This window comes from Micrasema longulum, unplaced genomic scaffold (genome assembly GCF_059751315.1).
Source record: "Micrasema longulum isolate JH-2025_06_02 unplaced genomic scaffold, ASM5975131v1 h1tg000383l, whole genome shotgun sequence".
Lineage (NCBI taxonomy): Eukaryota > Metazoa > Arthropoda > Insecta > Trichoptera > Brachycentridae > Micrasema > Micrasema longulum.
This window is the reverse complement of record NW_028277584.1, coordinates 1,118,678-1,145,002: the sequence shown is the minus strand read 5'-3', so window position 1 is coordinate 1,145,002 and position 26,325 is coordinate 1,118,678. Positions and strand designations below refer to the sequence as shown.

At 33.9% G+C, this 26,325-nt stretch overlaps 1 protein-coding gene across 2 annotated transcripts; it reads right to left on the bottom strand.

Annotated features, from left to right (window-relative positions):
* LOC148282019 (cytoplasmic dynein 2 heavy chain 1-like) lies at positions 1 to 25,412 on the bottom strand. 2 transcript variants are annotated; one of them, XM_088225725.1, is made up of 27 exons: positions 25,268 to 25,412; positions 24,178 to 24,376; positions 22,334 to 22,499; positions 21,970 to 22,162; positions 20,799 to 21,013; positions 19,660 to 19,893; positions 18,459 to 18,668; positions 17,022 to 17,235; positions 16,841 to 16,941; positions 15,767 to 15,923; positions 14,935 to 15,089; positions 14,618 to 14,844; positions 13,251 to 13,360; positions 12,441 to 12,728; positions 11,026 to 11,181; positions 10,832 to 10,945; positions 10,556 to 10,751; positions 10,237 to 10,397; positions 9,259 to 9,507; positions 8,201 to 8,363; positions 6,989 to 7,236; positions 5,381 to 5,501; positions 5,166 to 5,305; positions 4,909 to 5,058; positions 3,620 to 3,851; positions 2,160 to 2,305; positions 1 to 850 (listed from the first exon to the last, which is right to left on the bottom strand). In XM_088225725.1, the coding sequence occupies exons 1-27, from the start codon at positions 25,406 to 25,408 to the stop codon at positions 692 to 694; spliced, it is 4,845 nt and encodes a 1,614-aa protein (XP_088081851.1). In that variant the 5' UTR covers positions 25,409 to 25,412; the 3' UTR covers positions 1 to 691. The 2 variants fall into 2 exon arrangements, with proteins under 2 accessions (XP_088081851.1, XP_088081852.1); XM_088225726.1 differs by lacking the exons at positions 22,334 to 22,499; positions 25,268 to 25,412 and having other exon boundaries at positions 24,178 to 24,309.
* Between the last annotated feature and the right edge of the window lie 913 nt (positions 25,413 to 26,325).

Genomic DNA, 26,325 nt, shown 5'->3' with positions numbered 1-26,325 from the left:
TTCAATTATTTCATTTATTTTAAGGCATAAATAAATAACAATGCTGAAAATAATTAAAACCTAATGACTAGAATCACAAGTCGATCAAAACTTCTTTACGCAGAAGCATTTCTGACCTATTTTTTTTTTACAAAATTTTATACGGTTGAATCAATTATCTCTTAGATTGTCTTGTTAGCGCTACAAAATATTTATTTTTTAGAATCTTTTGCCAAAAAAGAATTATAACCGAAACTCATTTATTGTAGTTGTTCCAAGTTTAACAGATATTGTTCCCGCTAAGATATTTTGAACATTTTAAACTTTAAATAAAAATTGTTAGAATTACTGCGAATATTACTGCCAACTATTTCATCCCTTCCCCCCCCCCCCTTTTCTTTCCTTGCAGTGCTTCTCTTTTTATTTTTGTAATTGTTTTGCTATTTTTACATATTTGTGAAAAACTTTAATTGGGTTCATACTTATATTGTTTTTATACTGTCTGTAATTAATTCATTTGTATTATGTTGTTTGCCCTAATAAAATAAAATATATACATAAAAACACCGTGCAACTATTCCCGGTGAGATCACAAACATTAAATGTGTTTTTTCACTGGGCCTCTTGCCCTGTTGTGGTGCAAGAAAGTAACACAAATAAGTTTGTACTTAATTAATTAAATTAATAATACTTAAATTAGGATTCCCCGGTTCTACGGAATGATTAGAGCAGTTGCATTAAGAAGCCATAGGTTGATATTAAATTGGTCAGCGAGAGGAGCTCCAATGTTGAATACGAGATATTTTCGATCTGATGATGTGTAGATAGGTATTTCCACATTGTTCGTAATGTGCTGATCTTTTGTCGAATTCTGAAATGAAGATAAAAAGAAAGCGATGATAATTCAATTAGAATAAACAATGTAGAAAGCAAGAAGTTGAGTGCTACCAAAACTGTTTTTTCTCTGGGTCCAGGCGGAAGACGAATACGATTCCGTGTGTGGAATAGAACCAGAACCTTAGATGAGTGTTTTTGATCTAATGTCTACTGCTACTCTTGAATAAACATCCTGGAAAGGGGTAGAGGTAAGTTTGCCTCGTGGTGTGGTGCTTTTTGCGTATGCCTGTCACACTTGAGGTCCTGGGTTCAATTCCTGGCAGGATGGATGTGAGATATTGATTTAAAAGGTGATTGGAACTGTAATATTTCATTGTTCCTCAACCCGTATTACAATGGGAAGTTAACATTCATCTTCAATATTATCTACAAAGTAAAATTAAGCTTTCTGTATGGAAAATAGAATGTGGATACACTTTTTTTTCCAAACATATTTAATTACAGGTTATCGACGAAGATACTTTAAATTTTCATACAAATATACACATTTTCGTACATGAATATTGATTTTACTTTATACCGTCTCGATATGTACCGATAAAGACATCGTTTTTAATTGCGGCCCTGCCTTCTATGTAACAAAATTGATTTAGATACGCTGTAATTCGAGTACCAATGTAGTGCCCTTTGCAACACTGAGTATGTATAGGAACACAATGATGGCGATGAAGCATAAGTATAGAAAAATGCTTCCATTTTGTAAATATATAAATGTTAATTAAATAATGTGGACTAAACATTAGCATACAACATCGAATGTACCATTCTCATAACTAGAAGTAAAGGAAATACTTTCTTAATAAATTTTACTTTCGCTTACGTATAATAGGCCCTGTTATAGGTCCTGTCGGATATACAGATCTGGTGGCTTCTAAAAAGAATTTCAAGGCTTTTAAAAAGTTTTGTAATCATTTTGGCGAATTGATCATGTGCAATCAATTTAATCCCAGTCAGTGAAGAATTCACTTCCCTCTCTTCTCAATCTAATGAAGTACATATTATGTACTTCTGGATTACTTTCTTTCAGCACAAAGATGCTAAGGCTACCAGATTTCAGAGAGCTCCTTCGGGCAGCTTTTCTCGTTTGACAACGAGCAAATTTTCCGTGTATGTGGGCACCGCCAAGGAGACTTATGTCCTCAGATGCGGTGTGCGGTATGTGGTGGGTAAGCTACGTATAATAGGCCTTCCCACTAATAGCTATAGCCTATATATTGGGGTACATGTTGTCATATATTAAGGCAAGAAAGTGCTGTTTTGGAAATAAACAAATTGTTACTCACAGTGGGTAGATACTGCAGTGCTATGGGAGGCGCTGGTGTGGAGGTTGCGGTGTGAGAACGGCACGGCTGCAGTTTCCCCCCCTCCCAAACGGCCCCCTCCAGCCGCAAGTCTCGTAAGATCATCTTTCCTTCTGTGACAGATTCATCTGAAATTATTCCACGAAAACACTACGGTAAAAATAAGAAAATGCTGTATTCCATCTCTTACTGGGATTCTGACTGGATTTTTTTTCCTGGGGAACAAATTAGGCAGACCATCAGTCTCAATCAATCCATATTTATGATAAGTTCTTGGCTCTCATCATCATCATCATCATTCCATGTCCGATCCCTGGTTGGAGCATATGGTGTCCACGAAGATCCTCCAGGCATCTCTGTCGGCTGCCAGCTCCTGTGCGTCCTCCCAAGTCAGATTCGCGTCCCGTAGTTCTGATATGAACTGCCGACGAACAGTCAGCAGTGGACGTCCAGGACGTTGAGAACCTGATGCCTTGTAGTAGACAAGCATGGTTGAGGCTATCGGGAGGCATCCGCAGTACATGGCTAAGCCAACCGTATCGCCCCCGCTTGATAACAGTTGTCACTATTACTTCATTCCTTACAAAGTCCAATCACCGCACACCCAAGATTCTTCTGAGACATCTATTCTCAAAACTCAATATTTTGCTGTTTTGGGCCCTAGTGAGGTGCCACGATTCGCATCCATAGAGAAGAATAGGTGTCATGCAGGCGTTATATAGGCGGTATTTGGTTTTCAATGAGTAAATATCCCATCTCCTGATAGCCTTCATATTTTTTAATGTGGCGCCTGCTACTCCTAGCTGGAATCCCAGTTCTTTTTCAAAACTGCCATCTTGGCTCTAGTTTGTCGATAAAATGAAACAATGATATTGAATAGCAAAGAATTCTTGTTTTTTTTTTACAAACAGAATATTAATGTGTTTCTAAATCAAAATATGTTCAATTTTCTTAAAAATAAATAAAATTTATAATATTATTTTGACTCTCATAATTATCATCATACAGATCCATAAATATTTTGAAATAAAAATGACAATAAATCATTGTCATGTTAGATAATATATATTATATTATTGTTTAAGTTTACATATTATTTAACACGTTACTACCTCTCTAAGTCATGTTTAGATATGGAGTTTCACATTTTTTATTTTATTTCCTATTTTACATTAAACTTTTTAAACATTTAAAAAATAATACAGACATTTAAAAAAAATCAAAACTTGCGTTAACTTATGTTAGCATAAGTTATGTCGGTTTTATATCAGTAAAACAAAAAGCAGCAACAATAAAGTCTTTACTATTTAAAGCGGTTAATTGGGACTAATATTTTTTTGTAAAAATATGTCTTTTCTGAATAAAAACTTTTGAATAAATAAACGTCTCAATGTTAATGTTTTCGATGTATTCCTCACTAGTAAATTAAAATATTCCCAAACCTTCATCTCCCCAGGTAGTGATGAGAGAGAGTCGCTCGGGGGGCAGGCCGTAGTGGGTGGCGGCGTCCCACAGCAGGGCTTGGGGGGCGCGGGCAGGGCGCAGTAGGAGGGCAAGGGTCGGTGGCGCGACCGGGGCGGCGCGGGCGGCGCGCGCGCGCACGCACAGTCCCCGCAGCAGCGAGGACGCGGCCCCCGGGCCCCCCTCCCACAGCAGCAGCCAGGACTCCGGACTCTAGAGATATTTTTATTTATCGATTTGATAAATCGGCTGAAATATATTTTTTTATCCTCTAGCATCCCCGGGTACACGTAATATGTGGACTTCTAATTTTCAATTATTTTTTTCAATACTGTGGTGAGGGATGTAAATAGCAGTCGGTTAAATTATAGTTACTTCTTCTTCTGACAATATAAGGAGCCGGTAAAATGACTGACAATTTTTCAAGATAAATATTCTCACACGAGACAAATATGCCATAAACACTAACTTACCTTGAGTTACAGTACTCGGCAATATATATCGTACGTCGGCATTTAGAAAGAGACCTTCGGATATATTTGGCTTTGTAGAGCTTTGTCTTTGTCATATACATGTCACTTGTCATTACAGACATTCTGCCAGTGGTTGTTAAGCGCTCTTAAGGACGGTTGGGACAATTTTAAATTAACTATCAGACTTAAATAAAAACTATCAAACTATAAATAAAATTAACTACCAGAAGTTTCGATAATTAAATAACTGCAAGCATTTTTATAACTGATGACTTATGAGATGTCAAACGTTAGAGAAAAAGTGAATGAAGTGAAAATTTTTGTTCGATTTACAAATTAATATGGTATTTTTAGGTTTACAAATTGTTGGGAACAAAAAAAACCTAATTAGAGGGTAATAATGGAGTTACGGAAAACACCTCACAATTAAAAGAGGTGGGTACATTAATATTCAATCAATTTTGGAAATCCCAAATAAGAAATTATTGAAAAAAACCCATTAAAGCAATTAAAATAAATTCAATTTAGAAGTTATTCGATTAGGTACAATGTTTTATGTGTAAATATGACGAACCGTCTGGGTCATAGTAATGACTCATGAGTTGAAATCGAATATGGCTGCATTGACTGATAAATACTACATTATTAAATTTATGAGTGGTACACAGTTTAGCAATTTATAAGTGGTATTTCGCACACACGTTGGTATCGCCACATGCATTGTCAAGTAAAAAAACTAAAATTCTTTTTTTTAGGAATAAAAGAAAAGAACATTTTGTATACTTTAATTTCCATACCTTGTCAGCAATGAGCTGTGTCGCCAATTTTCTGGATATTGCATCTATTGGTCCAGATCGCAATGATGAAAGGTCAGAGTGTATCGTATGAACTAACACGATAGCTGTCTCCCATTCTCTTTGTATCAATCCATTGTTCTGATTTTTCACCTTGAATAAGAAAAAATATCAATTTTATAAAAAAACCTGCATATTTTACTATAGAGTGTCTAAATGTACAATAATTGTTTGTAATATATAAAAAATGGATAATAAACCTTGACATCACTTAATTTTGCTTTCACTAGTGAATCCGGGCCAGAGTTCAGTTTTTTCCATAGAGAAAATATAGGTGCCAATTTCTTTTTCCATAATTTGTCGTCAAATTGGTAGGATACTTCTCCATGGTCATACGATTCTATAGAAAAATTATATTGGCTTTAAGATAATTAGAGAAAATGACATAATAAACAGGCTAAAGAAAGATACTCGCTTAGTTGCATAATGACAGTGTTGCCAGCGTGGTGTTCTCTCGCTCGGTGTATATTATTGGATAGCCCAAGTTGCGCAGGATTATCATTGTTAGGAAATTGGGTTAAGGCTGCGAGGTAATCCTGAAAATATAAAAGTCATGAACTTATTATAAAATAATACTTAAAAATTACCACTGTTGATCATTCAATATTATATTTATATTGAAAATGTAACTTAAGCTAGCAATGTTTTTACTGTTATCCTTTTGAAATAATTATTGTCACAAATGTCTTTTATGGATTTGGCATGTTTTTATGCTTGCGCAAATGAATTGTTAAAAGTGAAATAGGATGTGCAAAAAAGTATCTGAAAATACCTACCTACAGCATATTATTGTTTTGGTTCTGATTGCAAATGATAGGCTGTTAAATAATTTTTGCATTATTTTTTTAATTATTACAATTGTCAAAGTTTAAGATCAAATGGCTTAACTACTATTTTTTCAGATTTATTTTGTAACATTATAGTTATTATTATGGATAACTTATTTAGTGCCATTTTGTAATATAGTACCTATATAAAGGATGCTTTGCAGTCATTCCATGAATATTTATTTAAATGTAAATTAAAATTTACATAAAACTTTTTAGTAAAACAATTTATTTTGTCATCACATCTAAGAATTTATTCAAATGATTTAGAGAACTGGTGGGTTTTAAATTTTTTCCGAAACAAATTTTCCACTCTCACAATTTCGCGCTTCTGCTGGGAGGGAAGAATTTATTTAGCACAAGAGTGACAGAGTGTTGGTTCATATGTAGCGGAAACGAGAGTAAAATACGATTTCGATAGCGTTGGAGTGAGATGGAAATATGGTATGTGAACTAACTTATAAAACGAAGCATGCTAATTGAAATTGAAAGAAATTATTGATATAATTATTTCATATGTCGGCAATATTTACTAGACTGTTTTTTCTTTATATTATTATTTGTTACGAGTAGGCAGCCTTTACTGGGTGCGCCTATATTTCTCATGAACTGCTTTTTGTTTGCGTCCTTCTGTCTTCAAAGAAGCATCCAAACGGTTGACCCGAATGGAATAGAGAACTAGGCTTGGAAATTTATTCCAGTCTGAAACCAAAAGGAAGCTTTTCTTGGAATGGGGTGGAATTGGGGATGATAGACCTTCCAGTTATGACCCCATAAATTGGTGTTGGGATGAAATTAATACATCTCGTGCAGGGGGCAGTTATAGTAATCTGTTCCGGACGCGCGAAAGTAGAAAGTCCCAGAGCAAGGGACCCCGGTATATGTAAGCTAAGTGCTAGACCGTCAATAAAGACAGATAGGGTCTGGCCTTAGCAATACATATATAAAGTAGGATTTATAATTGATTAATTAAATATAAGCAAAATGTTTTTTCTTGTGCTGTGGTCCTCAGAAGGACAGCTATAATTTGTATGTAATATTCATTGTAATGTGTACATGTTGCGTGTGTCGCGGCTAACGGCAAAATAGCCTATACTGGAGGAGCCTTCCGGATTTGCTTTTTGGCTCTGCTTGGGAGAAGGGTAGTGACCGAATTTTCACCAGTTTTGCGTGAGACATTCATAAAACTAAATAACCTGTAAGTTGGTGGTCATGGGGAGGGTCACATCCAGCCCCAGAGGTTTCCAGGCATGGCCGAGCACCGTCTCGTGAAAGTTCTTCTGTATGATAGCCGCCACCAACCGGGAGTCTCGGGGGCAGGTCACCCGGCCCGCGTACAATGCGGCGCTCAGCCCCCCTGCCGGGCCTCCGCGCCCCCAGCCCCTCACCCCGGCGGCGCTAGCCTCCGCGTCGCTCCACCGGAAGCCGTAGTCGCAACGCCAACCTGACATTACAAAGCGAATAAATCATTATCAGATTTAAAATTTATATTTGAAGCACTAAATTTGTGGTTATTCATTTTATAATTAAAATAAAAACTTTGTTTCTAACCACTGAATATTGATTTTATTACTAGAATATTAAAGTATATCAAAGAACACTTTTTTTAATAAAATGGCGTCGCACATTAAATGATGCTTTTACCAATGTCATGTTGAATTATTTTATGAGCAAACTAGTTTGCAGTACGCAATCAGGTCTAACCGTCGGGTCTGCAATATAAACATAGGCAAATATAACAGTTCCAAGAAAATCCTCTCTTTTCTTGTTTAAAAACTAAAAAGGAGAATCCCTCATAAAATAAAATAAATGAAATGAAGCGCGAGAGTAACGGTGATAACTGAATTGAACTCGTTGAATCGTTTTTTTAAGTTAGTCTTCTTTGTTTATTCTCAAATGTAATTTTAAAAAAGCATATTGTTAAGTGTCCTCGGCACGGAAAATCCCAGTGAGGTCACATTATTTTTATTTTTAATTATAGTTTGTAGGCAAAAAATATGAATAAATAAATAGAACTGATCTAATCTATTTCATATCTAAACTAAACTTCACTGATATACTGTACCACTACCGATGGTACTAAAGGGTGCTACTGCTTTTACAGCAGTTGTCCATAGTGTTCCATTTACTTCTGAGTGGGGAATCGAGGACATCTTCTATTTCCCTTACTGTCAGCAATTTGATATCCATGTTATGTAATTAGTATTTCGTATGTTTTGATATATGTGGAGAAAAAGCATGATTCTGCACAGTCTTTAAGATGATAGCAGGTCAGGCGCAGTGGGCATTGGTTTCCAAGTGAGTCCCAGACATTATTATTGTAATTGTTGTTTTGGTAGAGCATACTCTGCTTGAAACTGTTATTGGTATTTCTTAAAACAACAATTCTTCAAATAAGATAATATTACCCTGTGGAATGTAGGCACAGCGTTCCTGGATGATGCTGTGTGTGAGGGCGAGAGAAAACTCCAGCCGGGTTCTAACTGCATCCCTAGGTCCGGGGGCAGAGCCTCCTTGGGGGGCCCATAGCGACAGGGTGCGCAACAGATTGTTTTTTATACCCGTCGGCGCCTACAAATAACAATAATTTAAATTAAGATGTAATCTAAAATTCCATATTTGAGAGTTGGATATTATGAAATTAGTTAATGCTCAATTCTTTAGCAGTATTTATTCTTGTAAATTTACCCCTTTTTTATGTAAATTATCTACAATTTACAGCAAATAAATGTATCAACTAAGTATTTTTCCATTTAAATATTTCACTGTCTCAAAAATAGCAATAAGATTATTCATATATCGTTTAGTTATCTTCGCAAATACTTGAATATCAATAATCGAATAAGATTTTACGTGTACACTAAGAAAATAACATCAATAAACATTCATATAAAAGTGTTCCAACAGATTTGTGAACAGCTAAAGTCATTGTTGTTATAAATAAAATTGTTATGTACAGTACAAAAATAACAGAAGGTACCCAATAACACGATCAACACACAGTTTCATAGAGATAAGGTTATAGGACACTCGAGATACAGCACGAGGTCACTGCCGAGCGGGAATTTAAAAACTATTTGGCCATTTTTTCGCCCGCTCTGATTAAAATATTTTATAATTTATACAAATATAATACTAGGAGTTATTCAGAGATGTCACTCATCACCAAATGTCCAGGGAATATTTCGGTACAAACTTTTTGGCCTATCATGCACTTATCAAAGTATCAGCCTGTAAAGTCGAAAATGTCTAAAGACAGTTGCCGCGTACGGGGCTCGATTTTTCAGACTGTCTAAAGATAGTTCTCACTGGGATTGGGTTAAATACGGACATAGCTTATAGTAACACATATTCAGGAACAACCCATGACCGTGAACTTGCCCTGACTCGCTATAAAATCCGTTTTGAGTCGGAGCACTGTAAAAAGGTCCTTTAGTCAAAAATAATTCAATTACTAGGTAATTACCTCCATTGTTACATTGACACACAAACTGGCAAAGAGAGGAGGAACGGAGGAAGCATCTTCCGTGACAACCCACAATCTACACTTGGGGTTGGCTTCGTGCGAGTCCAGGAGAATACTTGTCAGGGAAGAGTGAGCCCAAGCTCCTGTACCGATAAGAACCGCCAACCAGCCACCAGAATCTTTGGCCCATTGGACTGAGGATGACAAGTTGGTTAGACCAGCGTCTCCCAACTCTTGAGAAACCCATATCTGAAAAGTAATTAGAAAGATAGGTACACTTATACAACTTAAATTATAATTTATTTTATATTAACCCTTGTCACACGAGTCTACATAGAATACAAGACATTTATTGTTCAAATAATGAAGTCGTATTTTGCTATGACAGGCTTAATTTATATGATTATTTTTATAAATTATGGAAATAATTCTGAATTATCAGAATTATCACTGACAAATGCCTACAGAAGAGCACTAGACAGTTCCAGATGGAGGGAGACTGACCACAGATGAGCCATGCCTGGAGTCAGGCGTAATCACCATCCTCAGACTTGAGGCATGGATTGAAGAGATATATAAACATGTTTAATTTTTGCTTTTAAATACCCGTATTTCAAAATATACCGCATTTTGCTTAATGTAACACGACGTTACGACACAGTTCGAAATGGGTTTTTTAGCATAGTCTTTTAAGAGTTAATAAAAACTACTGTTGTTTAAAAAACAGTAAATATATTTTTACACAATTCCAATAAATAAACTGTTAACTGTGCAATGTGTATTTTAAGTTAATTGTTTTTTTAAATACTGATTGATGATTTGATAATTTAATGCAGAAAAAGATTGTTCTTTTGATAATAATGTAATACTACTTTACTTTAATAATTATCAACATGCAATATTAATTAAAAGTAAATAATTGAATGTTTCGTGACAAGTTATAATATAGTGTGTTTGGTGTGTGGATCCAGACAATACCTGTCTAAAATGAGAAGCTCCAACAATATGGTTCGCTCGTATTTTGATCTGATCTATAGGGTCCGTTCCCGGTGCTCCTACTATTAGGACGGGCCTATCTGGTGCCCCCCAGCGTTCCACCACGGCCAGCAAATCTCCTTCAGGAAACAGCTGATTTACACCTATAGAAATAATTACAAAGGTAGCTGGAAAAATTATTTTTGTTTTGAAAAATGAAGGTCAGTGCTATATAAGCTCGTGACGGGTCACCGTAAAGATTTTACCACTGTCAATTTAATTTTTATTACTGATTGAATGTGTAAAGTTCAAATTAAATTACCTAATATTTGCGAAGCTGCTTTCAAGAAGCAAGAATATAATTTATCTGGTTTCATTGCCCAAATGATAAGAATTTTTTGGAATGGTCTCAGGCGAACATCTCCCGGAATGTGGTCCCAATCACCAGATGCATAAAACTTTGCCCACATGTCTTTATTTGTCAACTGCAGACATTCATAAAGCTCCGGAAGGTTGGTCTACAGAAATAAAAGTGAGTTTATAAACAAGTAAGAAGATACTAAATCGACAAACACTGATGTTAATTTTAACTGTATACCTGAATTATATTAACATATGCTCGCCTGTCTTCATTTACCCATGACGGTATATTTTGTAAATCGGAATTATTTTGTATTTGGCTCTCTGTGCTACTCGTTAAGACTTCCCATTCCTAGAAGTTGCACAATCTGATTAATGGATATATTCCAAAGTAGATGCATTGATATTATCTTGGTTTGGGAGTGGCCGTACCTGAGTTGGAATATGTTCAGGATAAATAAGATGTAGAAGGAAGAGAGTAATGGCACAGTGATGCTCTTTATGCAATGCCGTAAGTACCCTTTCTAGAATTCCAATCACAACATGGCGACTCACTGACTGCTTCTCCGGATCATCAGTGGACGATTTCTAGAAAGATATTCAATGTAGTTTTGATAATTTGAACATTTCTAATATTGCATTAGAACATATTATGTAGTTATGAATCGGTGTTATTAATAAAAATATAAAATTAAGTTGGCCAACTCAAAATCAGTACATTTAGTTGTTTTAGTGGTATAAATTAAATGATTGAAAAGCAAACAATATCGATGTTTAATTAACATTTTTAAAGCAAACAATTGATGCAATATTTTTTTTGTAAATTAATCCAGTTTTATTGATGTTATTTTTATATAGTTAAAAAACAAAATACAAATCAGTAATTTATATATATTAAAATATCTTAATGAGATTCATGGAAAGAGTTATGTATTTGATTTTGTAAACTAAATGTTAAATTGATGTTGAACCGGGTTGTGGTTCTGTGGCTAGAAGACATCTATTAAAAGCTTGATGAAACACTAGGACACAAGCAATTATTAAAATTATTAACATGACAGCAGTTCAAATGAGAGCTGTTTGATGTTTAACTTGCGTCGATAGTGAAGCTAGTTACGCCAAATTACTCTATGTGTGTTTAATACATTGACTAGGTTGAGGTGTTAAAATTTATTTGCTGATTAATTTATTTTATTATATATTTCTTTTCTTTGTGTTGTATTAATTTTGGATAGAAGAATGTACGTTTTATATAATTCCATTTTTTGTTTATTTGTTCATTTTAAAATATATTTTTACTTGTTGGGACCTAAATACGATGTGTTAAAGATTTATTGTCAGTTTTTAAAAATAGCTTCTCCTACTTAAATAATTATTACTTTTTCTATGGCTAAATATTGCTTAAATTTAACTTCGTAAAAAAATCTTGTTTTCTTCTACTGACTGAAAATGGAAGGAGAATATGAATGTATGAAGATATGTATAATGCAAGAAATATATAATGATGTAGAATATGAATGCATGTGGCAAGTAACAACACGGACACTAAAGGCAGCGGTGTCTTAAATGACACATCGTATATTTATTACGTAAGTTTTTATGACTCTTTTTGACACATATGTTTTTAAAATAATTATTTTCAGTTTTATCTTTTCTAAAACTTGCCTTAAATTTCGCGGTCTGCTGAGAATTGCAATAGCAATACCTAGCGGCACAGAAAAGGTTAACAACATAAAAAAAGCAAATACGAGAAGAAACACAATATGACTTGTACCGTGGCTCCTCTGCACAATCTCTCTCCCTCTTTACCTGAACGCCACAGAATTGAAAAGCTGATAAAATCTCACTCTCGACTGTGCTAGAGCTTCCAGGAAGACAGGCAGCACACTGTCCACCGGCAGCGCGGCGCGCGGGTGGCGGCGGGATAGCGCGGCCGCTGCCAGGCAGGCGCGGGCGGCGGGCGCGGCCGGGGCGCAGTACGCCAGCCGGCGCGCGTCCGCAGCCGCGCCCAGCCGCGCCGCGCGCTGCAGGGCTGCGCCGATCTCCTCACTCGAGCGCTGGGTGTCTTCCAAAGACTGGAGGAGAGAGGCGTTGTGCAGAATGTCCCCCGAAGAGAGTTGACTCAACAGTGTAACCTAAAATTTAATATTAACCGCTGAAAACTAGTTATCCACATGTAAATAATCCTTAACTGGGAATGCATGGCTACAGTCATTTGGCGAAAAGAAGAAATGCATTTATTTTTTCCGATTGACGCATGGTATTACGATCAACTTAGGTGTAATGGAAAGTATTTTTCTGTATGTTCCTAATAACTACCTTAGACTTTGGCGGCTTAAGCTGTTTTATCTTCCTGCTTGCAAAACTAGCTTGCCAATGGTGATGTCAGTAGGAAGAGCAATGTCTTTATTTAACCGTATCTCTTTGGATATCGACCTCTTTCATGTTACTAAAAGTTTAGAGGGGATAGCTTTCTTTTACTGTAATTACTGGGTATTCTTATTTTACCATTTTTTCAAATTCAAATTGCCTTGTTTTTTTTTGTGTTATGTATGCCTTGAATATATTTTTCGCAATGCACATGAACCAAATAAATAAATTGAAAATCATACATAACCGGAAGTCAGAATATCCAAATTGAAAAATAAATATTAAACCTGCAGTTTAGTTTGCTGAATATGCAGACTGCTTTTTTCAGCTTTGATTTTGTTTAGTTGATCTTGTAATTCTGGTTCTTCTTGTTGAACAGACCGGTTGACAAATTGATCTGAAAAAGAGATTTTGGATCGTAATTATGAGTTCACGGTACTATTCCTGCGTCCAATGATGTGTAAATAAATAGATGCACTATTACTGCCACCCAAAAATAGTAAAATATCAAATTGGAAACTATAATAATACAAAGGAAAGAAAACAGAACCATTAATGTAGGTATTACAAACATAAAATGAGATACACAGATTTTCTTAATAATTCATATTTTCTCATAATTTTAACATTAATTAAAAGTTTGAGAATGAAGGCAAGTAGAGCAATTACCTTAGTTTCAAATACTATTTATATTTCTATAGTTGAGAACATAATTATCTGCATTATGTGAAATAATTGGAAATACATTACGCAATAATAAATGGAAAGTGGAGCTGGGTAGGAGTAAAATGGATGGTCTCATTCACCCAAACTAATATTGAATGAACTGCTCCACAAATGTATAATTTATGTTATTTTTTTGTTTTTTTAATGTGCGTTTTATAATATTAATAATAAAGGTATACATAAATTATATATAAACATAAATACGTAGTGTTTAAAACTGTCTGAAAATTTGGTCAATTATCTCTATATATTAAGTCTTCTTTGAAAAAAGACAGTTATGTGGTTGGAATCAGTTTTGGCAAAATTTTAATTCAAACAAGGGAACTCGATGTAAAAATATACAAAATTCCATTCGACCTTCTCCCTGGTATAATAAATTGTCAAAAAGAATTGTCTCCAATATTATCAGACTGAGGATTGGCCTCTGTATTATGAATAAAAATTTGTTTGAAATCAACTTAGTGGACAGTCCTTGGTGTGAGTATCGGCTTGACGAGGAATGCATAGACCACGCATTATTCGAATGCATATCCTTTGTATTGGAAACTAAACCTTCCCCTAAATTCATCCCATATCTTGTTAATCTTATCCTCAGAAGTGGTTTTGCACTTATCCAAATTTATGGTTCTAAATTATGTAAATTTTTAATCTAAAAAAATGATATTCTCAATACGGAACAAATCATCCTTGTAAGGATGGGTTGCCTTAACAACAAAAAAAGTCTTCTTTTTATATTCTTAAAAGTAAAAATATTTTTTAAAAAATATATTAAAAAGCGTCCTCAGCACGGGTAACCACAGTGAGGTCACATTATTTTTATTATTGATCATTATTTATAATAGAAAAAAAATATAAAAAAATTACATATTAAAACTTGATAAAATTGTGTAATTTGCTAATTTAGAAAAGTGAATAATTTTTTAGTAACCTATTAATCCTTGTAGTTGGGGTGTGAAATCAACAATGGAAATCAGGGCACGATGGTGAGGATCCATTCTGCTAACTAAAGTCTTGTCTCTCGAGCAGAGAATCAGGCGGAAAGTAGGATTTATACTGTTAATGCCCATAATGCCGGGAGGTATTACTCCTCTTAACAAAGAACTCCAACTATCGTCGATAGAAGTTAATTCTTCAATAATTAAGACTTTTCCAAATCTGTAAATAAATGTATTAAGTGATTTGAATGAAAAAATGTATGTATAAATAACTATCAATGGTACTTTTTTCTTATTCAAAAGAATATACCTTATTGCATGCTGAAGCGAAGTGTTGAACTTTTCGCTATATTGGGGCAAAACATCCTTGGGAGTTTTAGAAAGTCGACTGAGTAGCCATTTTATAGAGCCACCATCAGGATCGATTATCAAAGGTACGAGACCGCATTTTGATTCTTTCAAAAACTGAAGAAATAATAACATTAAATATAATATATCGATGGTCCCTAAGAAAAGAATTGTAAGTGTAAATTTGTTATTTTTGGCTACAATTTTCTAGTATTTGGCGACTCGTAATAAACTCTAACAGTATGAAGATAAAATATTTACTGGTCTGCTATATATTAAGACTTTGTATTAGGTGTTAACATAAGTTGTGTCTGATTTGTACCAAATTTAAAAATGAGCACCAAAAGTAAAACAAAAAGGTAAAGGTCATTGGAAAGAAAATTTTCTGCTCTACGAGATATTGTGTTTGTTTTTACGTTACATATATTATTTTGTTTGATAACAAGTCTTCAAAATGGAATGTCTAGTAGACGAAAGTGAGCATTTTCGATACTTCCTTTTGTTCGCGTTCAATCGAGGGAATAAAGAAGAGAACAAATAAGGAGGATAAATTATTGACCATCTTGTTGTAATTTTCTTAATTAGGAAAAAAGCCGACTTTATTTATGTTAACACCCAATATATTAGTACTAATTACTAATTAGTACATTGCGGTTAATAGAAGACCCTAAAGTACCCAAGAAATATAGCAAACTGAAAAATACCAATAAACACTTCAAATACTTTTCTCGGGGACCGTTAATTTGAAAATAGTTTGTTGAAAACACTACAAAAAAAATTATAACTTGTTTTACCTCATTTATAATTATTGCATTATGCAAAGCAGTAGAATCCGAAGGTAAACCATTGGACGTCCATTGCATTTGGTCATCGTGTGACATAAGAAAATCTTTTATAGAGAAATTATTTACATTATTCTTGATTTGTTTGCACCAACTTTCCATAATATAACTTGAAAAAAGAATGTGCAATTATAATTCCGATAGATTCCGCGTTTACATTCCTTAGCCAACAAATTTAGTTGTGAAATAGACATTTTTAATATGACAATTATCAATTTTAAAACGTTCTTAAATGCACTGTTTGAAACTAATTATTAATGTCGTAATAAAACTTTCTTTTTCATACAATTCTTTCTCTGTTTTTGATGTGTATTATTATTATCTTGTCTCTTTCTGATATTAATTTATCAAATATTTTTGTGTACCGTATATTATATTATTTTCACATATATACTTACTGTTAACTAATTTTCATTATTTGTTTTTAACAATAATTTGTTGATACCATTTTTTTTATACTTATAAGTATATGAAAATGTATTTATTTTTTGTTTGAATTCTTTACAAGTTATTTACAATTTGCTTTTTGATTCAATTACTTTTCTTATATCCATTTAATTTTTAATTTTCTTTTTTACTATGTAAAGTTTTACTTTTTATTTTGCATGGCAGTATGCTTCTTATTGTTTCTACATGTATACAAAAAAGCGTTGTTTATCTTTTAAATTTTTATGCACTATGTTTGTACTTACCTGTATATTTTTTGTAAATGCCCCTTGGGCGTATTGTAAAATTAAATAAATAAAAATAAAAAATAATAACTTCTTAGTAAGTTTTATATCATAACTTGTTTGCGGTTATGCCTGAAATGGCCATCAGTCCAACAGACATTGGCAGTGAAAAGACAGCTATAGCCTATGTGAAACTAAATTAATTATGCAACAAAAGTGTCACAATACAATTTTTAACATCTTTACTTCAAACTATCAACTATGGTCCAACCAGAAGTTAAATATTCCAAAATAATAAAATAAGAAAGATGTGTCCCATGTGAGTGGATTCTATGATAAAAAAGAAAATACTTACGTTCTAACATTCTCTTCTTCATTTGAAAGGTAAGTAATAAATCCCGCAGCAAGGAGCGCCCTCAAAGATATGTCGTCACACTCGGTGGTCAATTCTTTCAACTGTAAATTTAAAAATTGTGAAAATCACGATACCATTGGGTTGATTCTTTTCGCAGTCGATATTTAAATAAAATCTTTACATTTGCCTGCCATCTGAAGAATTCATCAGATAGCTTTGAAACAAGCTGTTCGGCTTTGGCGATAGTTATCTGCGCAGCTGAGAGTTTGATTTCGATTTCGGTGGCTTCTTTGGTGTATGTGTTCAACTGATCTTTAAGTGCAGCCACACGTTCATCTACCGTGGTGAGACCGGTACTGAGATTTTGAACTTGGCTCGCCGTGTCTGTGAGATTTCTAAAATAAAAAAACAAGTTATATATTATTTCAATTGATAGAAGACATACGTGTCCGTATTTCATCGCCATATTCGGCTGATCTTCATGGTGGAAATGCAAAACCGAACACAACTCACATATTGTCTATTTCCGTAAATGGGATGAGGGTTTATCTTCTAATACACTGACGAGTAGGGCTAGGAGGCATGTATCGTTCGGGGGTCGGGCTGGGCTGCTCCATCGCCGCCACAGGTGTGTTATTAAGGACGCTGTCCTAGTATGCAGGATTGGTTTTTCATATTGCGAGGGGTAAATAAGGTTGGTTGATGACTAGGACGATGTCAGGTTTTGAAAAGGTTGATGCTAGGTTTTCACCTTGAATGGGATGGTGCTAGGAATAGATCGAATTTATGAACAACAATTTTCTTTTGGGCATAATGGGCTTGAATTATTTGGCCGGTGAAGGGGTGGTGACGGTTTCTGGTTCTCTCGATTGGACTTGTTTCTACCGGTTTGCTAACAGGCTAATGAACTAACATACCTTATCGCCGTCAGAATTGCGAATATGAGTTAGGAAGTGACAGATAAATTGACTATATGTACTAAGGTTGCTCAGACGACGATAGGGGCATTGAAAGCAGTAAATGTTAATTCTCAAAAAAACATGAATCTTTTGTAAACAAAGAACATTTGAAAGCTAAAAAAATGAATTGTTTTTGAAATATGTGGATCTGAAAAGAGGCCATAAGACCTTTAAAATGGATCTAGGTAAGCGGGTGGGGCTTTTAATGAGCCTAATGTCTCTGGGTATGAACTGATCCAATTATTTTTGTACTCTCCTTTCCCATCAAAGGAAAGTAATATTGTCTATATAATTTACATCATATTTTATATGTTATGTTCAATATTAAATAAATTTTCTACACCATTGATATTATAATACATTTTAAATTTTTTATTTATTTATGGTAATATTGTAAATGGTAATAATTGCAGCAATTCACATTTAGTTAAATAGTTACACATGTTGTTAGTTTTTTCCTGGTGAGTCACAATTTACTATTAAAATTTGAAGAAAAGACTTGTTACTAAAATTCAAGACAGTGGAATGTTAAAAAGTAAATCATTAACATACGATAGTTTCAAACATCATATAACTGAGATAAAAAATTCTGAAGTTCTTCAATAATATTTGCAAAACATTTATAAGCGGAATATTCTAAATTGAATGATTTTTCATACTTGGTAAGGGTCCTTTGTTCCATCTCCAATGGAGCAATTTTATGCAGGACATGTGCATATTTGATATTTGCCAATACCCACGCAGCGAGGGGAGCGCAAGCTAGAGAGGCTCTCTTAGCTGTCTTTTCAGAGAACGAAGATGGCCGAGATGCAACTAGTTTCTCTACTGCTATGAGGCTCTCTTGGGATATGTTGCTTGCATTAAAGTTTCTGTGGAATATAAAATAAACAATTTTAATAAGCAATAAATTAGAGGGAAAGTTTACGGGGAAAGGATACAAATAAATCAATTTTAATCATGGAACTTTATTTTTCATGATTTTTATTTATGCACATATTTTTTACTTTAAAAATTGAATCTTATATGATCTTTTTGCTAGAAAGTAATTTACATAGATTACTTGCAAGCAATATTTTCTCTACCACCACAAGAGCGTTAAGAATCACATTGTAAACAGTAACAGCAATTCACCAATGTAATTCGGCTTCTAGGCCTGTTATTTCTACAATATTATGTATGCAAATGGAATCAGTAAACATTGACTAAAATGTGTGCAAAATAATGCAGAAATATTATTTTCATCAGAGGCTAGAAAAATGTTACAAGTGGTGCAAAGAAAATAATTTTAATTTTAATTATTATTTAGTATGATTTATTTTTGCCTTTGCACGACAAGAAGCCCAGTTACAATGATGAATTACAACACATAATTCTCAGGCTTGATAATAATTGTGATCTTACGGCGAATTGAATTTAGAACTCTTAAGAGGATGTGCTGTCTGACTTTTTTCTTACAAAAGTATTCCCGTATTTTCTTCCTGGATTATGGCACTAGAGTGATTATTTTTTTACACACTATAGATATCTATCATTGGCGTGTCCCTATAGTTTTTTTTGTTGATAAATTGTTTTAAATCATCTTTGGACATATAATATGACGGCTATAAAAAAAAACAAAATCAGTTCAGTTCCAGTAAGGAAAATGGCAATGCGAGACCTTGATTTTGTCGATGTTAGTTAGGCATAGTATTCGGGGAGGCGTTTGTGAGAGGGTGACCGAAAAACTATATTCAAAAACCTATTCATCAAACCGCTCCCTTCCGCCGCATATCTTCTTAAGCATCGTAGCAATTACACCACGAGGCTAGCAAATCTTTTACAAATTTTGAGATTTAATTTTGCGGGAATAAGAATCTTCACCTTATGTCCTCTTTGATGCCCCTCCTAGAGAGAAACTGTTTCATGGAGTGCCAGGAAGTGTCGGCTATATCCATGAGGCGGAGTACAGCTTCCAGCACGTCCCGGACCGGTTCTGGTGGGGCGCGCAGAGAGCGCACTTCGCTGAGCGACTCCGGACGAATGTCCCCCACGGCTGAACGCGCCTCAAGAATCACTGGCTCTACTTCTGACAATTCTGCTTCGATGGCCGTTTTCCTAAGTAACATATATCATTTAACAAAAAACTTACGCTTATAATTTTATGAAATAAATGTTTTTTTTCCTACACTTAGTAGGATTTTCATAAAACTATGTTGCTTAAATTTCTTTTTCACGGCCGTTCACATTCGATATATCCGAGGCCGTAGCCAGGGGTACGCCAGTAGCCGCTAGCCAGAACTTGCTCCTTAGCAAAATATTCTTACCAAATATTATTATTACGAACATTTGTTCTAATTAGATATGAAAATAATCTAACGAATTTACTAATTTAATTATTAATGAGGACATTCATAAACATTACAGATATTACATAAAGTCAACTGCACAAGTGATTACATTTTTGGCTGTTAATGAACTAGGGTATAATTGGGTAGGTAGGAAGAAATTGCCTTAAGGCAATATGCCCTCCCTTATATGTATATTTATTGTATATGTATATAAAGTGTCAATAAAATAAATAAAAATAAACTAGCATTTTGCGGTAAATAACGCGGAACATCCATAATATAAATTGCCCACAGATAAATCAAACTTGCGGAAAACTCTAAATACATACCAGATAAAGCTACGTATTTATCTTAGAAAATATTATTGAAATATTTATTAAAAGTGTGGTTCTCCACTGCAATATTTTTTGTTCCTGGACTGGCACCTGAAGCATACGGTTGATCTCCTTACCTTCATGTAACAGACGATGGGCATCCGCTGCATTTAGCGTACCTACTAATGCAGCACCTTTCAGTTGTGGACGTATGATGATGATGATATTTTCCTATGCATATGAGTATGTGTATAAAACATTAAAAATCAACCTGCCATGACAATTTTCGAGACTGTCGACAAAGCCAACAAAGTCCGGCTACGGCCCTCAATATATCTAATTCTAGCTTCTGCTATACCTTTCTTGCAGTTTGCTATTTTCCACCTCCATGTTTTTCATGAGAATCTGCATCTCTTCCTTGTGGGTGGTGGCCGATTGCATAGTGGAGCCTATCTGGTTCAGGGCTATAGTAGCTTTCTTCTGTTTCTCTGCCAAGATCGTGCCTTGCTCAGCTGCTTCCGCCTTCAGGCGAGCTACTTCATTCTGAGCCTCAGTTAAAGCTGTCACACCCGCCTGGAAAAAAACCATAATTATTAACACAGTTATAGGAAAATATTAGAAGTTACAGAGAGATAAGTTTGTATTACTGCACTTGAAACTATTTTCTAATATATTGTCTAATTTAATTAACTATTAACTCTGAGGTCCATTTCCAAAACAGTAGTCTATTTGAACTCGGAATTATTGTTGCAAGTCTGCTATTTATATATTTTTTTAATTTAAATTTTTTATTTTATTTATTTAAATTTTTTTGTTTTCTTACAATAAACATAATAATCAAACAGAGTATTAAAAAAATAAAGCATATTTACATATCAACGAAATACATATTAATAGAAAAATAGTAAACAAAAAAATCCCACAAAGGCATGGCCTATGTTTATATCTATACAGTGTTATTTATAATATCATATATATTTGTTATGTACTAGAACATAATATAAAAAAATGTAAATAAATGCCTCGACACGGGTTATGCTCAGTGAGGTATTTATATAGAAAAGAAAAAATATAAAGTTTTATGTGAAATGATTCCGATAGTCTGGTACTAAAAAAAACATTTTTAAGACGATTGTTTACCATGTTTCAACTCTTTACTATCTAATATACATGGCGATTAATTAACATATTTCTATAAATCCAATAAAAACACATTGAAAATAATCCAACGATGTTGGGAAAGCATTTAAAAACAATTTAATTACATAATTAGATGAAAAATGTTATTTAAATAACTCAAAATTTCTTTAATTAATTTACTAATGTGGTAGAACCTGTTGGTTATTTTCAAAATAGTTTCTTAAGTTTTCACGGCTATTCAAATTCTCAGAGCAATTATGAGATTTTAGGTGGTAAGTAACAATGTTTCAGTCCTTTTGTGAAAATGAGTTCTAATTATTTTCTTCAATATTCACAGTTGAGATTCTTGGGACACACCATATAAAATATAGAAATAAAATTTTAAATACCTGTAATCTGGATCTCTTTTCTTCCAAACTAAGTTTGCGCTCTTGGTAAATATGGAAATAGGTTCGGAGGAGTGAAACATATCGGTATGGAGTTACCAAGTCATCTTTGGTTATTGTAGAATAAATGTCTAACATGTCACTAACAGGTATAGTGGTGATATTTATTTCACTTTCGCTGCTATGCGACATCATCCTAAAATTATAAACATGTTTGTAGAACAGCTGTAGTTGGAATCAAATTAGAAAGTAAATTGAAAGCATATATTTGAAAGATACAACAGTATGCATTGTAGTAATTCGATAATAATGTGCACTGTGTGTTAACAAATTAAGTGCTTTATGTGCAATTATAGTATAAAAGTACCTTTTAGCCATTAGTAAAGGCATTTCTTTAAGTGTTGTTTCAGACCATTTGTTTAACCAGATGAAATGACACCTCTCATAAAGTAAACGGTTTTGTTCAAGTAGAGTTTTCATATTTTCATTCTTTACATCCAAGAGCAAAACTATTCCCATGTATTTACGCACATCTATAAAACATTTATTTTTCAAGGGTAATGTAATATTACATGACAAAATCGAACAGATTGGTTGAGAGGTGCCAAAGTACCCAGGCAGTACCTCATTCATAGAATTATAACACACTATTTTATAATATTATACAGGTGTTCTTTAAACCCTGTCACATCCGAAACCACGATGATCAGTATGGGCAAGAAGACATATTAGCATATTTAGAACGAACAAATATTTTCCTATCTTTATGTTATCATAAAATGCAAAGTAATACAATTTTCAATATTTTGTGGCTCCTCCGGCAACTATTCGAGACGGCATTGATAATATTACATTTACAATAGTTGTTTCCAAAATCTCTCATCCCACGTATTTTCTAGTGCTTTTCTGAGCTCCTTTGCTGTCTGGGGTTTTGGTCTTTGCATTTTAGCTTGGAAATTTTCAATTAGATTCAAATCGGGGTTATTTCCAGGCCACTGCTAATTTACACTTGACACAATTTCTAAAAACCTCAAAATATTAGCTGATGAAATATCCACAACTGCTATTGTTAGTTATTTGAATATAGTTATTCTGTCACAATCTGGCAGATGTCTCCCCGAATACTGTGCAAAAAGACAACTGCACGTTGGACTGATTGTGTCTCACTTAAATCTACAAAATCGAAGTCTTGTATTCCTGTTTTCCGCACCCCAAAACTGAACCGCTTTTGTTTTTTTTTTTAAGAAAGAGTATCAGAAAGAAATTTTCTGCATAGGAGCATTTTGTTCTGCTTTTTAAAAAAATAGTTATTATATCTGTACCTTAGAGGCAGGAGATGGAATGACATTTCGATTTTCGTATTCAATTTATGATCATGTCCATTGATTTTGAAGAAATGTAAGTCTTATAATGAAAGAACCAATGTATTAAGATACTGAAAATACAAATTAATGTTCTGAATTATTAGAAATTACTTAGAGAAAGTAGATTCTTTAGGCTATTGTTGAACATTTGACGTTTGGATTTGCATCCATCTGCCTATAAGGTGCAGATATTTGTATATCGTACGTCCAAAGACGGCAGATAAAACAAGACACTTTTAAGCACTTTTGGATGGTTCTAGCTTCTATAAAGATAATTTATAAAAAATAAAAAACGACGAGGACACGCCATGCCAATGGTAGATATCTATGGAATATACAGGGATAAAATACAGGAATATGTTTGTATGAAGAAAAGTCAGACTGCGCATCCTCGTGAGAAGTGGGGATTTTTATTTTATACCAAAATATGCTAAGAAGAAGAACAATACCAAATTTTTTGGATAGATTGCAGGAATACAGTATCAGGAATCAGTAAAAATTGAGCCATTTTTATTTATATAAATTACAAGATAAACTGACTAAATGGTGGGTGAGAGTGCCGGATTTGCATAATTCGTAGCCGAGTCTCAACGCCAGATCTAATAGGATTTAGTGCCCCGTCAAAGAGGGATGGGAATATACACATTTGTAAATGAACACGAGCATATTATTTTCTCCTCCCTTGTAAGTGTCTAGCGGTAGGTCTAGATCTGCCTACTGTTACATGCATGCATATGTTCTCACAATTCTTTGTACTCAATTCTAACAGTCACGCGGTAATTGAATTTGCAAGTTTGGAGTTGTTTATTTTTTTGGATGAGTTTTTAGGATATTTACATAAACCTACTTTTGACAAAGCTGTGGATGTTCTTTGGTTCAGTGGATGGTGTTTTGGCTTGTGCAATCATGGCCTCCATCTCTCCCGGTTCTAGCGGCAGTCCGCCTGCCATTATCCCCTCCAGCCGGCCCAGTACCTCCACGTCACTGGCTGCTCCCTCCTCTATCACTACGAGAGTGGGAGTTCCTTCACCACACCAGGAAACAATCTAAAATTACATTAAAAATGGAAATATCAATGAATATTCATGTTGAATACCTAGATAAGACTTATTGATAATATTTGTTGTTTTCATTTCATCATAAACAATCAAAAAGTGTTATTTATTGAATCGGCATCAACTTTATGGAACAACATGATTAAATGAATTAAAATAAGCACTTTGTTATGAAACCACTTTAATTTATTTTGGAGAACTACTTTATAGTTTTGAAAAGCGCAGATCTTTCCATTTACAGGTGTAGTTACATAAGAATATTTTATTATCCTTGGACTGGCATTCAAAGCGTAAGACTGATCATCCTACCTTCATGCAATAAAAAAATATCAAGATACACTGAGATTGGTTTACCAATGCAGTGCTCTATGCACCATTAGGTGTGAAAAGGGAAATGATGATGATGTTTTTATTATACACATTAAAATAAAACTTCAAAACTTTGGAAGTGGGTTTTAGAATGTGTGAAAATTACTTGAAAAAAAAATTACTGAGTGAATCGGACTTTCAAAATTAAAATATTAAACATAAATCTATAAATACAAAATCTATAAAAAATTGTAAAAAATGTAAATATAAATAAAAAACAAAATAGATTAAATTACGATTAAATAAGCATACAATGGTGTCCGATACAGGTCTCTTTCCTTAAACAAAATACAATTATGAATATTTTTCCTTATGGCTTTTGTTTTGGACAACTTCATAATAAATTCACGAATTTAATCCCGGGAATTCCATATCTTTTCCAAGAATATTCCATTGTTGTGAAAATTTTTTTTTGATAAAATGTGATGAATGTAAGAATCAATATGATCTGGGCAATAACAATGATAACGATTTGGACAAAATCAAAGTATTGAACATTTGGGTTTAACTTACATTTTTGAATTGCAACATGAACTGTTGGGAAGTGGTTAGACTGACCACCTTGGCCCCTATAATGTTGGCTGCAATGGTGACTGCAGCCCTCCGCCCCACTCCTGCACTTCCAGCCAGGACTGCCCCCCCACCCCCGCCCATTACTCTCCCCACACACACACAAAGTCGCATTAGTTCTGTAGAACATTCCACCCCGAGTTCGCCAAACGCGCTACTTGAATTGCTATCCATTTCAGAATCTAAAAACAAAATAATTTATTTAAGAGTTTGTTGAAAATTGAAATTAATATTATTAAAATATAGAAAACTGTGTTTTGAGTTAAGAATGACATTTAATAGAATATGGAAAACTGTGTTTTGAGTTAAGTAAGACATGTAATAGAATATGGAAAACATGTTTTGAGTTGAGCATGACATTTTATACCATATGGAAAATTGTGTTGTTAAGTAAGACATTTAATAGAATATGGAAAACATGTTTTGAGTTGAGCATGACATTTTATAAAATAAGGAAAATTGTGTTGTTAAGTATGACATTTAATAGACTATGGAAAACTGCATTTTGAGTTAAGTATGACATTTTATAGAATATGGAAAACTTAACAAGTATGGCATTTAATAGAACAGGAAATTTAGTACACTGTGCCAAACTGCCATAACTAAAAAGTTTATTATAACCGCATATGGAGTGCATAATAGCACTGTAACATAATATTTGTATAAAATCTTTTATAATTTGTCAAGACTAATAATACGAAATCATAGAGTCATAACGTATTAAAAATAATTGTTGTTATTGAATGTATATAAAAGTATATTGAGTAAATTGTTTCATATTGGTCTGTGGTAAAAAATTACAAATGTCAAAATCTTCAAAGCCGTGGGACTCTGGACGGCAGGTGCAAAATAGGCAACACTTAAATTAAATTAATAACTTACTACACTGATTAATAACTTTATTGATAAAAAGGTTCCAATTCTCTCGATCTATCAATTCCATGGAAAAGCCTCTTTGACTAACAACTGCCATAAAGTAATGTTCTAGGGTAGAACTTCTA